Here is a 14,571-nt window from a genome sequence, read left to right on the forward strand (position 1 = left end):
CTGGTTGCACCTAGATGCCTCCTTTCAAAGTGCTACACAGAGTACTACAAAAGTTTGTGTCTCACGAGGGAACCAGATTGACGTTAATAGCCCCCTTCTGGACGTCAAGAGGTTGTTTCACAGAGGTACTGGAATGGATGGTGGATGTTCCAAGAAGCTTGCCATTGAGAATAGATCCTCTCAGACAGCCCCACTGAGCAAGGAACCATCTAAACCTTCCAGCTCTACGTCTGACTGCCTTCAGACTATCGAAAAACTCGCAAGATCTAGAGGATTTTCGAAGGAGGCAGCCAAGGCTATTGCTAGAGCAAGGAGAACTTCAATTATCAGGGTGTACCAATCCAAGTGGGAAGTTTTTAGAGCATGGTGTAAATCAAACTCAGTTTCTTCATCCAGTACCTCTGTGGCTCAAATTGCTGATTTCTTTTTAGAGCTTAGAAGAAAGCACAATTTCTCCTCCTCAACCATTAAAGGGTATAGGAGTATGTTGGCAGCAGTCTTTAGGCATAGACATTTGGACCTCTCGTATAATAAGGACCTTCAGGATCTCCTTAGATCCTTTGAAACCTCTAAGAAATGTCAACAAGATTCACCAGCCTGGAATTTGGACATGATTTTAAAATTTCTTATGAGTAACAGATTCGAACCCTTGAACTCTGCTTCTTTTAAAGATCTGACTTTAAAGACTCTGTTTTTAGTAAGCTTAGCTACAGCTAAAAGAGTCAGTGAGATTCATGCTTTTAGCAAAAACATTGGCTTTAGAAATGGGAAAGCTATATGCTCCCTGCAGCTTGACTTTCTAGCCAAGAACAAACGTCCTTCTAACCCATGGCCAAAATCTTTTGAAATTGCTAACCTCTCTGATTTAGTGGGTGACAAAATGGAGAAGGTTCTGTGTCGTGTTAGAGCTCTAAGGTTTTATTTAGACAGGACTAAAAGTTCAAGAGGCAGTTCAGAGGCTCTTTGGTGTGCTGTCAAGAAGCCTTCTTTACCTATGTCTAAAAATGCCCTATCATATTTCATAAGACTTTTAATTAAAGAAGCCCACACACACTGTAGTGAGGCAGATCTTAAGCTTTTAAAAGTTAAGACTCATGAAGTTAGAGCTGTGGCAACTTCTGTGGCTTTTAAACAAAATCGTTCTCTGCAAATTATAATGGATACGTTTTGGAGAAGTAAATCTGTATTCGCATCACATTATTTAAAACATGTCCAGACTCTTTATTAGGACTGCTACACTTTGGGTCCATTCGTAGCAGCTAATGCAGTACTAGGTGAAGGATCTACCACTACACTCCCTTAATCCCTAGTACCCTTTTCTTCTCTTGGAACTTGTATATATTTTTAGGATTGGAGGAAATTGGTAGACAATCTTCCGCAATCTTTGATTTAGTCAGGTAGTCATTTGTTCCTTGAGAGTGCCTGGAACAAGGGTATTAGTTGAGGTCCTGTCAGCATTAGGTTATTCACCGTTTGACAGCTCCTAGAGTTCTTCAGCCCCTTGGGTGGATCGCTGGTTCTCAAAGGATAACAGACTTATTAAGGTAGAAAACCATTGAAGTCAGCTTCCTGAATAGGTACGAACCCTTAAGCTAAGTATTGTTTATTAAACTCTTAAGTGAAATTTCATTAATCTTGCTGTCTCTGACCCACCACCAAGGGTGTCAATCAGCTATTATATATAACCAGCAGGTAAGTTTAATTGTTTAAAATGATTTTTTCATAATAAAATAAATTTTTGAACATACTTACCCACTGGTTGTATAACTTAAAAAGGGATTTTGACGAAGGAAAAATCTATTTCTGGGGAGAGACCTGTGGCGCCCAGTGAAAAGAGTGAAAAGAGTCCTTCTTATATATCTTTTTTGATAAAACCTTCCAATTATACCAGAGAAAGATAAAAGCATGGAATGCTGAGGTTACAACCCTCGCGCGAGCACCTTTTGGGTGTCGTGTATAAAGCAAAGGCGCGTGAAATCCACTATTCACAGGTTGTTTTCCATTTAGTTAATTCCTTCGTCAAAGGGATGGGCCGATACAAAGGCCCTAGCCAACCACCAGCGCCACACCACCCACGCCACGATGCGAGAGCCATCTGAACAACATCCTTCTGTATTGGCCATGATGGCTTGGAAAGGAAAGGGTGGGATTGTGTAAAATAAAGGGGAAGGGTTTCACCGGGCGCCACAGGTCTCTCCCCAGAAATAGATTTTTCCTTCGTCAAAATCCCTTTTCTGAGTCGACCTGTGGCTGCCGGTGAAAATGTACCAGAGAATGCCTTCCAAGCCCAACAATAACTACTAATTTAATGAGGGGAGAGAAACAACACCATGTAAAGAAAATCATATATAATTAAGGTAAGTAGGCATAAAACATAAACTAGCCACAGGGCATAGTGAGAGTAAGGTTAAACAAACATGATAACAGGGAAGCCTCCGAGTATCAGAGCAAACATGCAACAAAACTGACATGGCTAGGAATATCCCAACCCTATAACTACGGTAAACAATAATAGTTACAATCATATTAACCTAATATGTAATAAACTTAGGGCTAACGAACCACCAAGGGAGCGGCGTCGTGGTGCGAGTGGCGGGTAGGAGGGAGAAGAAAAGAGATGGATGAAAGGAAGAACAAAAGATCACTGGGGAGAGATAAGGCTCCCAGCTGCAACCGTTGGGTATTTAAGAGCCTGTAAGTTCTTTAGATAGTGGCGTTTGAAGACCATAGGAGATTTCCAACCCGTGTACTTTTTAAGGTCATCAAAGTCCATATTCTGGAAATAATTGATGGAGGTAGCTACCGACCGGATATCATGAGCATGGGGAAATGATCCCGGATTGGCTTGTTTAATGAAGTATAGGATCTGTTGCCTAATACCACGTATGGAAATGGTACCTCCTTGTTCTCTGATAAACAAGGGGCCAGACGATCGGGTAGCAGTCCTGGCTAAAAAGGCCCTGAGAGTGGTGACCGGACATAGAGAAGTATCTTGGAGAAGAGGAATAATCTTCCAAGGGGACCACCTATTTTGGGGGTCCTCGTTTTTAGCTAGGAACGCCCTTTCTGGTGAAAGAAGTACTTCACCTGAAGGGAGGAAATCCTTGTTTTCTGAGTTTCGTGAGAGAGCTGCTAGTTCTGAGATTCTAGAACCCGAGGCCAAAGCTGTTAGAAATAAAGTCTTCCTAAGAAGAGTGATATAGGAGCAGGATTCGTTGTCCGTGTCGGAGGCCAGTTAGAGGACATCATTTAGAGACCAAGAGACCTTTTGTGGACGAACCGAAGGTCGAAGCCTAGCACATGCTTTTGGAATAGACGAGAAATAAGGCTCCGCCAGGTTAATGTTAAACCCAACCAGGAAGACTTTACTCAGAGCTGACTTAATGGTGGTTATAGTGCTAGCTGCTAGGCCTTTGTCAAATATGGACCTAAAGAAGGAGATGGCTAAATTAGGAGTCATAACCGAATGGTCTGAAGTCCTTAAGAAATCTGCTAGTTTCTTAACTGCCGAATCATATTGGCGAATCGTAGAGTCCCTTTTGTCTGATTCTATAAAGAGGACATTATCTGGGTCGATGTTTGCGTCCCTACGCGCCGCAAACTTCATGAAATCCACAAAGTTAGGGTTTTGGCTATCCTTGAGGAATCTGACACAGTCCGAGTTTGGACCACTTGGGTCAGTTTGGGGAATGGGATCCGGAAGGGACAGAGTTTCAACTCGAGGAGGAGAGGAAACCAACTGCTCTTTGGTCAGTGAGGTGCCACTAAAGCCACTGCCCCGTTGAAGGAGCGGAGTTTGTGCAAGACTTTCAGTAGAAGATTCATTGGAAGGAATAAGTAGGTCTTCTGCCAATGGTTCCAATCCAGGGTTAATGCGTCCATGGCATAAGCCTGATGGTCCAGGTTCGGTGTCACATAACATGGGAGTTTGTGATTGAGTCGGGTTGCGAATAGATCTACCTGGAGACCTGGAACCAGCCTGAGTATCCACCGAAAGGAGTGCATGTCCAGGGACCACTCCGATTCCAGAGGGCTCGTCCTGGATAATGAGTCTGCTATCACATTCTGGACTCCTGCCAGGTGAGTTGCTGACAGGAACCAGTCTTTGTCGGCTGCCAAGGCGAAGATAGTGACCAGGATCTGATTCAGGTTGGGTGATTTGGACCCCCCTCTGTTGAGGCAGTGGACTACGGCCGTGCTGTCTGAGACTACTCTGATGTGGGTCGACCTCGGAGGAGAGATTCTCTTCAGGGTCAAGAACACCGCCATGGCTTCGAGAACATTGATATGGAACTGCCTCATGGCGGGTGACCAAGAGCCCTGAAACATCTGATGTTGGGAGTAACCCCCCCATCCACTCAGAGACGCGTCGGTATGAATTGTCACTTGTGGAGAGGGGAACTGTAGAGGAACCGATTTGGAGAGGTTCCTCCGTTCGGACCATGGTCGTAGTCTCATTTTCAAGACAGAGGGGATCTTCGAGGTCTTGTCTCTTAAAGGTATTGTCGCTCTTTTTCTCCAAACTCGATTGATGTCTTTGAGTTTGGCTTTTAATAGGAGATCGGTCAGTGAGGCAAATTGGAGAAGGCCGAGGATTCGTTCTAAAGCTCTTCTGGACACCTGTTTGTGTTTGAGAAAGTTCCTGACCTTGGAAGCTATCTCCCTTACCTTCTTGGGAGGAAGGGAGAGCTTGTGCTTTGAGAGGTCCCAACGGATGCCTAACCATTCGAAGTGGCTTGATGGTTGTAGGCGGGACTTCCGGAGGTTGACTTGGAAGCCCAGTTTGGCGAGAAAATGGAGTACAGTGAACCCTCGCTACTTCGCGGTTCGACAATCGCGGATTCACCACTTCGCGGGGTTTTCCCATAACCCATATATATATACATATCGCGGATTTTCCGGAAAATTCGAAAATACCGCGAAATCTGAAGACAACCAAATACGATATTTTGTTACCTGTAATTCCATTAATACTGTAATTAGTAATATCTGCTCTTACTGATTGTTCATTGCATTACATATGATATATAATTCAGCACAGAAAGAAATAAAACAGGAAAAGAGAATGTGATCATACGATAATTCAGTACGTAGTAAAATTAAATCGAACATGAAACGCAAATCAGATGCAGTCATACCATATTAGAATGGTGTGTACTGTAATGGATGTGCTTCTTTTCCATGAATCTTTTGTATGTATACGTACGTAGTACAGTACTGCATCCAATAATATTCTTTGTTGCAAAAATCACATTTCGAATACTGTAAGCGTACGAGAGAGAGAGAGAGAGAGAGAGAGAGAGAGAGAGAGAGAGAGAGAGAGAGAGGCGTAAAATAGCGTACGTAAATTTTTATTATTATTGTTATTATTATTATTATTGTTGTTGTTGTTAATAAAATTATTATTATTATTATTATCATTATTATTATTATTATTACTGTACAGTATTATTATCATTATTTATTATTATTACGGTATTGTACTTAATCTACGTACGTTCATTATGCGCGGGGCATCTTCTATGAGTAACCAACGCATCATGTACTGTAAGACGGGTTGTGATTGGTTCAAGCGCTGATAGATGACGAATCAAAACTCAAGTTTTGTTATCTAGCCTGTGATTGGTGTTTTGCCCGCATCTTCTACCCGCAGCATCAAAGTTCTCGCGGGGCTGGATCGTTCACTTTCTCTTTCCGCGTATTGCTGAGTAGACGTTCTTAAGTTTGTGAAGTATAATCTGTGCTGTGTGCGACTGTTTTAAGTTGAACTTTTTGTTGAACTTTCTGTTAAATCCTACTGTACAATGCCTCCCAAGCGTTCTGCTTCTAGTAAGGCTGGTAGTGAGCCTAAACGCCACCGAAGGATGATGACGATAGCTGAGAAGATTACGCTTCTCGACATGTTAAAAGATGGTAGAAGTTACGCGGCCGCCGGCCGCCATTTTAGCATCAACGAATCCACCGTTCGCTATATCAAAAAGGACGAGGCGAACATTAGAAAGACTGCTGCAATCACCTTTAGCAGATCAGCGAAGCGAGTCGTTACAACGCGTAATAAAACGATCGTACGCATGGAAGGTGCTTTAGCTGTGTGGATTGCCGACTGCCGGAAGAAGAACATAGCGTTTAATACGAACACCATCCGAACAAAGGCTTTGAGCTTGTATGAGAATTTTGCGGCAAAGGAACCTCATGACGACGATGGCGACCATGCTGAAGAAGATGATGATGTAGATGAACCTCAACCAGGGACCTCCACTGATTCCCAGCGTCAGAAACAACGTTTTTCCGCCAGCAAAGGATGGTTCGCGAAGTTTCAGAAACGCTTCGCCCTGAAAAGTGTTTCCCTGCATGGGGAGTCTGCTTCCGCTGACACTGCCGCTGCTGAAACTTACGTGAACCAGACTTTCAAGAACATTATCGCTGAAGGTGGATACAAGCCGGAACAAGTGTTTAATATGGATGAAACCGGCTTGTTTTGGAAGCGAATGCCGTCGCGAACTTTCCTGTTCAAAGAGGAAGCCAAAGCCTCTGGCTTTAAGGCATTCAAGGATCGCGTTACCCTCGTGATGTGTGGCAATGCTGCTGGATTTTTGTTAAAGCCGGGGCTTATTTATAAGTCGAAAAATCCTCGCGCTTTGAAAAATAAAAATAAGAATCTCCTTCCCGTGTACTGGATGCATAATCAAAAAGCATGGATTACGAAGATGCTGACCTCCAACTGGTTCCACCAGTGGTTCATCCCGCAAGTCCATGAATATCTCTTAGAGAAGGGCTTGCCATTCAAGATCCTTCTCCTTATGGATAACGCTGGTGGACACGCAACTGACCTGTCGCGTGAGGGCGTTCAGGTTGAGTTCCTGCCACCCAACACCACGTCATTAATTCAACCGATGGACCAGGGGGTTATCAGGGCGTTCAAGGCCCTCTACACGAAGAATACCTTGGCGGACCTCGTTGCGTGTGTGGATGCTGCCCAAGATGACGAGGATGAAGATTTCAACTTGAAGGCGTACTGGCGGCAGTACACCATAGCCACGTGCCTGCAGAATATTCAAAAGGCACTGCAAGAGATGAAACCTGCAACCGTGAATGCGAGCTGGAAGAAGCTGTGGCCCGATATTGTTTACGACGACAAGGGATTTACTCCGTCGGAAATCCAACACTCTGCAATACGGAAATCTGTGCAGTTGGCTGCCATAATTGGAGGTGACGGGTTTGGCGACATGACGACTGAAGACGTCGACGAGTTGTTGGACTGCCATTCCCAGCCCCTAACTGACGCAGACCTCGAAGACCTGACGAAATCGGCAAGTGAGGAAGAGAGTGAGGGTACCCAGGAAGAGACCCAAGAAAATGTCGAAGAAACGGGCTTAACATTAGAACGGCTTGCCAAGTTCTGCAACCATATGAAGGAGGCGAAAGAAATGTTACAAGAGTGGGACGAGGATATGGTTCGCTCGATGCAATTCTGCAACAAGATCGATGAAGACATGACTCCCTACAAAATGCTCTTGGATCGAAAAAAGAAGCAGCGGCAACAACTTCCGATCACAATGTTCTTCCAGCCTCGCAAAAAAGAGCCAGTTCCTCCTGCTAGTACGCCTTCGGAAGAAATTGAAGAAGTTGAAGAGGTGTCCCAGGAAAAGACACCTCCGTCTGAAGAGACGTAAAATACTATCATTGACTGCACAGTAGAACACATCATCAGCTTCATCATCATCATTTCTACTGTGCAGCAAATTCATCGCCATCACCATTCAAGTTTTTCTTCAACTTCTTTCGTGGTGAGTACAGTAACAATCTTTATTTTTTACTTTAACCTGTTTTATAGTTTAGTAATGTACGTACTGTATGCATTAAGTTAAAGGGAAGGTTTTAAAAGTCTACATGTTGTAACCTATCATATTTTTTTTGTTTAAAATTTACATTTACGTACGTAAAACAATCTCTCTCTCTCTCTCTCTCTCTCTCTCTCTCTCTCTCTCTCTCTCTCTCTCTCTCTCTCTCTCTCTCTCTCTCTCTCTCTCTCTCAAATTGTTTTCCTGCTTTGCTACGTACAAGTACTGTATAATTTATATTTGTAAGGTAACATATTTTGTAAATGCTTTTACTGTAAATACTGTATGTACTGTATCATTATTTATCACTATCTTAATGCGGGTTAAATGCCTTGTTTGTTCTGAGCGTGGTTGTTTACTGAGCGTACACGCCGTCGTTTCAGGCGGCGTCATAAAGAAAAAGATTTCATTTGGAAGTCCTAAGAAAAATGCGTAAACTAAAACATTGGTAATAAAAAAATCAACATACAGTACTGTATAATCAATATAATCGATGCAAAAACTAACCTATACATATATGTGTACACTAAATGAGTTTGTTTCTTCATTATGATCAGAGATGAACGTAAACAAAACATTGGTTGCCATGTTTCTTCATTATGATCAGAGATGAACGTAAACAAAACATTGGTTGCCATTTTTTATCGTGCTTTTTAGGTGTTTAGGAAACGCATGATATAAAATCGCCTTTAATATTTGTGCCTGTTTTAGTTTAGGGTGCTGTAGTACATGCATTAAGTGTTCTGTACATTAAAGGGTGGTTTGTTAACAGTACTACGTACAAGGGAAGGTTTTAAAAGTCCGAATATACATGTTAAATAAATAGGTAAATATGCTGTCACTACTTCGCGGATTTTCACCTATCGCGCCCGCGTCTGGAACCTATCTACCGCGATAAACGAGGGTTCACTGTACCTTCGACGTAGCTCTGTTGCATTCCTGGTGCGACTGGGCCCAAATGAGCCAATCGTCCAGATAGGCGACGATCTGTATCCCTTGGTGTCTGAGTTGCTCGAGAACCGTCTCCCCCAGTTTCGTGAATATCCTGGGGGCAATGCTGAGACCGAAGGGCATGACTATGAATGCAAAGGCTCTCTTGCCGAGACGGAAGCCTAGGTAAGGAGAGAAGTTTCGAGCTACTGGGACATGATAATAGGCGTCGGTAAGATCGATAGAGGTGGTGACGGCCCCACGGGGAAGTAAGGTCCGTACCTGAGAGATAGTCAGCATACGGAACTTGTCGCAAAGGATGTAAGAGTTGAGCTTCGACAAGTCCAGAACTACCCTCAACGCCGACGAGTCTTTCTTCGGAACTGTAAACAGCAGGCGGCCTTGGAATTTCAGGGATCGAACCCGTTTGATTGCTTTCTTCTTGAGTAACTCCGCGGTGTACTCTTCCAGGATGGGAGTGGGTCTCTGGAAGAAGGTCACTGGTGGAGGAGGGGATCCCTGCGACCATTTCCAACCCAAGCCCCTGGATATTATGCTGTGAGCCCATGGACTGAAGGTCCAATGGTCCCGGAAGTGATAAAGTCTCCCTCCTACCGGCATCACATCATTGGGAGGGAGTGAACTTAGGGCCCCTCCCTCCACGGGAACCCCTTGCTCTAGGCCCGCCGCGTTGGCGGAACTGTCCTCTACCTCTGAAACTCCCTCTTTGGTATCCACGAAAGGAACCGGGGGATTCGTAGGCAGGGTTGTATGCAGGAGAGGACATCCAAGAGGGGTTGGGCTGTGTACCAGGGGGAGCAGCGAGGTAGACTACCTGCTGAGGAGGCGCCTGTTGCCGAGAAGTCGAGACAGCGGAAGACTGTGGGGACGAGGTACCCCGGGCAGTCTTGTAAGGACTAAACCTCTGCTTCTTCTTGAAGAACGTGTGTCTCTGGGGTTCGAACCTCTTTTTGGCTGAGAGACCCCACCTTACCTGCAAATTTTGGTTTGCCCTCGCCGCGTCCTGAAGAACCTTAGCCACCTCGGTCTGAGGGAAGAGGGTCTTACCCCAGCCGGAGGAGGCTATCAGCCTGTTCGGCTCATGCCTGATGGATGCCTCAGACAGAACGAACTTCCTGCAACTAACCCGAGCTGACCAGAAGTCGTGGAGGTCTATTTGGTAGGACATTAGCTGGTTCTTTGTGGCGACTCTGAACAGCGTTTCCTCTGGGTAAAGAGATGCTAGGGACTCCATGGAGGTGATGGAGTGGAGGGACCTAGCTAGTCTAGTACGGGTCTCGAACTCAGTTTTGAGAAGACTCTCTATTAATCTGGGAAGCTTCTCAGAGAAAAGAGTAGAGGCACAGTCCGGGTCTAGCTTCTCCACCGTGAAGGTAGAAGCCGCAGCATCCCAGGTTGCAGAGGTACCCGGAATAAGCAAAGAGGTGGGGTCCGTCTCTTTGAGAGCCGGCATGGAAGAGCCTTCCTTGATGGCCTGTATAGTCAGCTCTGTGACTTTGTCAATGAGCGGCAAAGAGATGGAGCCCGCTGTCGTAAAAATAGTGTAGGCACCTTTGTGTGGGGTGAGCTTGAAGTTAATACACCCCCACTCTGATAGTGTTCTGGCCCAGATAGCCTGGGCCTGCTCTTTTGGAAATATCACCGTTTCCTTCAGTACCTTGTCCATACGGACCAATGCATGTTCCTTTAAACGTACAAAACCATTGAACGGGAATGCTAGGCCCGGGGGGTAGAACTCCAGGTCCTCTAGAGGGCGGGTGCCTATGCCCTCCAGAGTTAGGGAACCATCTAAGAATGGGGCATGCAAGGCAAACCGCCAAGGATTGTTTTTATCGAAGGGCGGCAGCTTCGATGCGTCTGGGGCAGAAGGGGGAGGAAACTGAGTTCCGGCGCGGATCAGAGTAGCCATCATATCCTTAATCTCTGTTATCGCCCCAGAGTGATGTTGAATTTGATCTCTGACCAAATCTCTGACCAGTTCGATGGGGACGAAATCGCCCCAGGGTACCTGAAAGCCACCCGTTGGTTTTTTCTTGGATTTGGTAGACTTAGACTTCTTAGGAGTAGTGGTTTTACGAGGAGCAATATGAATATCAGGAGCTGTCGAGGGTCCGGGGACCGGTGACGTTGATACGGGCAAAGCTGAAGTCTTATAAGTTCGAAGTGGCTTCACCTTGGGTCGTACAGAGGCAAAGGGATCCCGAGGAGAAGCCTTAGAGTTATCAAAACCTAGAAAGGAAGAGGTAGGAGAGGGAGTAGGAGAGAAAAGGGTTTCCACCAACTCGGCACCACTTACCTGCTCGTCCCTGGGTTCTACGTCTATATCCAGATCTGCTACGTCCAGCGGTACGAGGGGTTCGTCCTCCGCGGAAATGGTGGCCCTGACTTCTTAAATTAAGGGGGCAGCAAGGTCAGGGGAGACTGCAGCAGTAGTCGAGCCTGGGAAGAGGCGGGAGGCCATGTCTCCATCGAGGAGATAGGGTGCGCCAGACGGGGCATTCCTGCCGAAGCCCGACACCCACGGACGAAGAGTAGCCCTTGCTGAACGAAGAGAGACATCATCGGCCTGTAAGATTTGCAATGATTAGTGATGCAGGAGGGGGTTTGCTCTCCAAAATATACTGTGTATATCATATTCATGGCTAAATTAGTGTCTGCCAACGAGAAATAAGGAACAAAGGGAAAACCCACTTACATCATCGTTCAGAAGAATTGACGACAGCTCGTAACAGAGCGAGCACAAATCCGGGAACCAGACCATGTATTGGGCCTGGCCCGGTTCCTGGATAAAGGGGATGGAGCAGTGCGCATGAGACCGACAGAGGTCATGCCCAACGGGGTCGTTGAACGAGGCAGGGCATCCTTCGGCAGTACAACGGACCTTCTGTAAAAGAAAGGAGACATGAGTCTGGTGTTTCTTGAAACTCTGATAAGGGGATAAAAAACCCTATTATTCTAGAGTTCCGGCACTCACTGAATTCCCTAAGCTCCAATATTGCATTTAACTAATAACAGAATATTACTTTTAAGATGATACTGCCCCATACCATGGTTGGCACTTTAATATTCAATTGTTTGTATATTTGTAATTTACCTAATGTCTGTTAATGACAGAAGGATAAATAACTTAAAGCAATCTGCCAACCTCCGAGGGTCGGGGAAGCAGTGACATGCCCTTAAAATAAATATAAACACCAGCCTTAGCTAAAGGCAAGGCAAATATAAGTGTGAAGTGTATGGGCGACCTCCAGTGAAGCCGGAGAGTAATGAGATGTCCTGAATAATGCAGCCTTAGCTAAAGGCAAGACAAATATAAGTGTGAAGTGTATGGGCGACCTCCGGTGACGCCGGAGGATAATGAGATGCCCTGAATAATTCAATTGTGGCTAATAATTCAATTGTGAAAGATATAAAAGCCAAGCCGCAGCTAAAGGCTAAGGCTTAGATCATAGCAAAGCGTATTACGATCTCCGGTGAGGCCGGAGGGAGAAGAAAGGTCCTGAATAATTATTGTGAATAAAAACACAATTGTAATAACAATGGCTATTGTGGATATGGCCGTGGCCTGAGACCGCAGTAAGGGCCACCGGAGGGTCGTATCTAAACAATATGAAGCCCGTCCCATGTAGTAAACAATATATAAATATAACAATAGAACGAAAGTCATTGAGAATCCCTCATGGCGGAGTAGAACTCAAGGCGGAGTGGAAAACGTTCATAACTACTCCCGAGCCGTAACGGGGAGAGGACGAAACACGGACCTAAAATAACGCTAACAATTGAAAAGTAACCAAAATAAATAACTCGTAAGTTATCATACACCCGGAGGGGGAGAGGTGAGGGAGGGAGAACCCGTTGAACGCACAAAACGGGAAACGGGAAATCCGCTCACCCACCGGAGCTAAGAAAGAAAACGAGAGAAAGGGGTAACTCGTGACTGCGAACAGAAAACGGGAACCCCCAGCTCTCGCTCTCTTGGACACAATATCAGGACTAATAATCACACAACACTATTATAAACGTATAAAATAAAAATGTACATCAAGATAAGACTACGAACGAAGAATAGCATCTGCTAAAACTTAAAATAAATAGCACAGTCGAGTGACGAACGCCCCAGAGGGGCGGGTACTAAACAATAACAAAGCTAGATCGCTATCTCGTTCGTAGGCTGGACTTGCTAGCAAAAAGTACCATAAGCATAATAACACAAAAATAATAACGGTTCTAAAGGCATAAGGCCAGGGACTTAACCAAGAACCTAAGTGACAGAGTACTAAACGGGCAGACAAAGAAGAATTCCCAAACAAGTGAACAAACAATGGCCGCCGTGAAGGGCCAGACGGGAATAATAAAACAAACTATACTGGATATAAAACAAAAGCCCGGTACTATAAAAAGCTGTCAAAACAAACTATGGTACTTAACATTGGAATGTGTGAAGATGGAGCTTCGGACATGACGAAATAAATCCACGAATGATAAAAAAGGTCAAGAGCACCACAAAACAATTCCAAACTAACCAGTCCAAAAAGAAGGATGTTGTTCAGATGGCGCTCGCGTCGTGGCGTGGGTGGTGTGGCGCTGGTGGTTGGCTAGGGCCTTTGTATCGGCCCATCCCTTTGACGAAGGAATTAACTAAATGAAAGACAACCTGTGAATAGTGGATTTCACGTGCCTTTGCTTTATACACGACACCCAAAAGGTGCTCGCGCGAGGGTTGTAACCTCAGCATTCCATGCTTTTATCTTTCTCTGGTATAATTGGAAGGTTTTATCAGAAAAGATATATAAGAAGGACTCTTTTCACTCTTTTCACTGGCAGCCACAGGTCAACCCAGAAATCCCCCCCTTCTTCCTCTCTAGAGACCTATGGGCATGGAAAATCTGATACTAGGAGGGATAGTTTGGCCTAGCTCCGTGCTGGCGCTAGTGTATACCTGGCATATCTGTGCGATCGTCGCGAGTTTTGAATTTTCTGCCGGTCAGAAGAATAAAGCTATTATATATAAAGCAGTGGGTAAGTATGTTAAAAAATTTATTTTATTATAAGAATATCATATTTTAATTATTTTTAAGTTTGAGATTTTCCAACCTAGTTAAGGTATTTAAAACTTAAAAGCTAAGGTAAATGCTAATTTTGTGGTCCAACCTTTTCAATCTATCAATGAAATTAGTTGAGAGAAATTGGCACTATTTTGCCAGATACTAATATAAAATTATCAAGATACTAAAATAAAACTATATTCCAGATACAGTTCTTTAGCTGCAAGACACTTTATAGGATGCATAATGCCAGATATCAACTGAAGCAGATGAGATTAAGAAAAAAAAACTGGAGCAGATAAGATCATAGAAAAAGAACAGGACCAAGAAAATAAAACATCTGAGTTAATTTTTTATTATTAAAACTTCTTTACAAAAACAGTATGAATGAATACGAGAACAATATAAATGGAAATGTATAATTTGATTTCATTTAAAGAGCAGTTTTAAGAAAAGCTTTTTATATTTTAGTTGTATACAGTACACAATGTAGATTTCTTCATTCTCTACTCTGCATATTAATTCTTCATACTCTCCTGGAGTTTGTGCTTGAGCAAACTATGTCTTCTTGTCTCCAGAATTATCTATGGGTTTGATAAATCGCTACCCGATAGATATTGTAAGTTCTCATAGCTTTTTTAATTATGAAGCACAAAAGAACGTAGGATGTAAGAACCTACATTTTTATCTGTGCTTCGTAATCAAAGCAGCTATGAGAACTTATTGGCGATCCA

At 44.2% G+C, this 14,571-nt stretch overlaps 1 protein-coding gene across 3 annotated transcripts in view; it reads left to right on the forward strand.

The window, feature by feature from the left end:
* Window positions 1-14,186, forward strand: part of LOC137618189 (uncharacterized) — a 122,521-nt gene extending 108,335 nt beyond the window's left edge. For all 3 annotated transcript variants that reach the window (XR_011039751.1, XM_068348265.1, XM_068348279.1), the window contains exon 3: window positions 14,044-14,186. Coding sequence is in view for 1 of the 3 variants with exons in the window: in XM_068348279.1 (XP_068204380.1) it covers window positions 14,044-14,139 (96 nt within the window). In the remaining 2 variants the exon portion in view is untranslated. The remainder of the gene's footprint in view (window positions 1-14,043) is intronic.
* The last annotated feature ends 385 nt before the right edge of the window (window positions 14,187-14,571 follow it).

The sequence above is a fragment of the Palaemon carinicauda genome, chromosome 2, assembly GCF_036898095.1.
Source record: "Palaemon carinicauda isolate YSFRI2023 chromosome 2, ASM3689809v2, whole genome shotgun sequence".
Classification (NCBI taxonomy): Eukaryota; Metazoa; Arthropoda; class Malacostraca; order Decapoda; family Palaemonidae; genus Palaemon; species Palaemon carinicauda.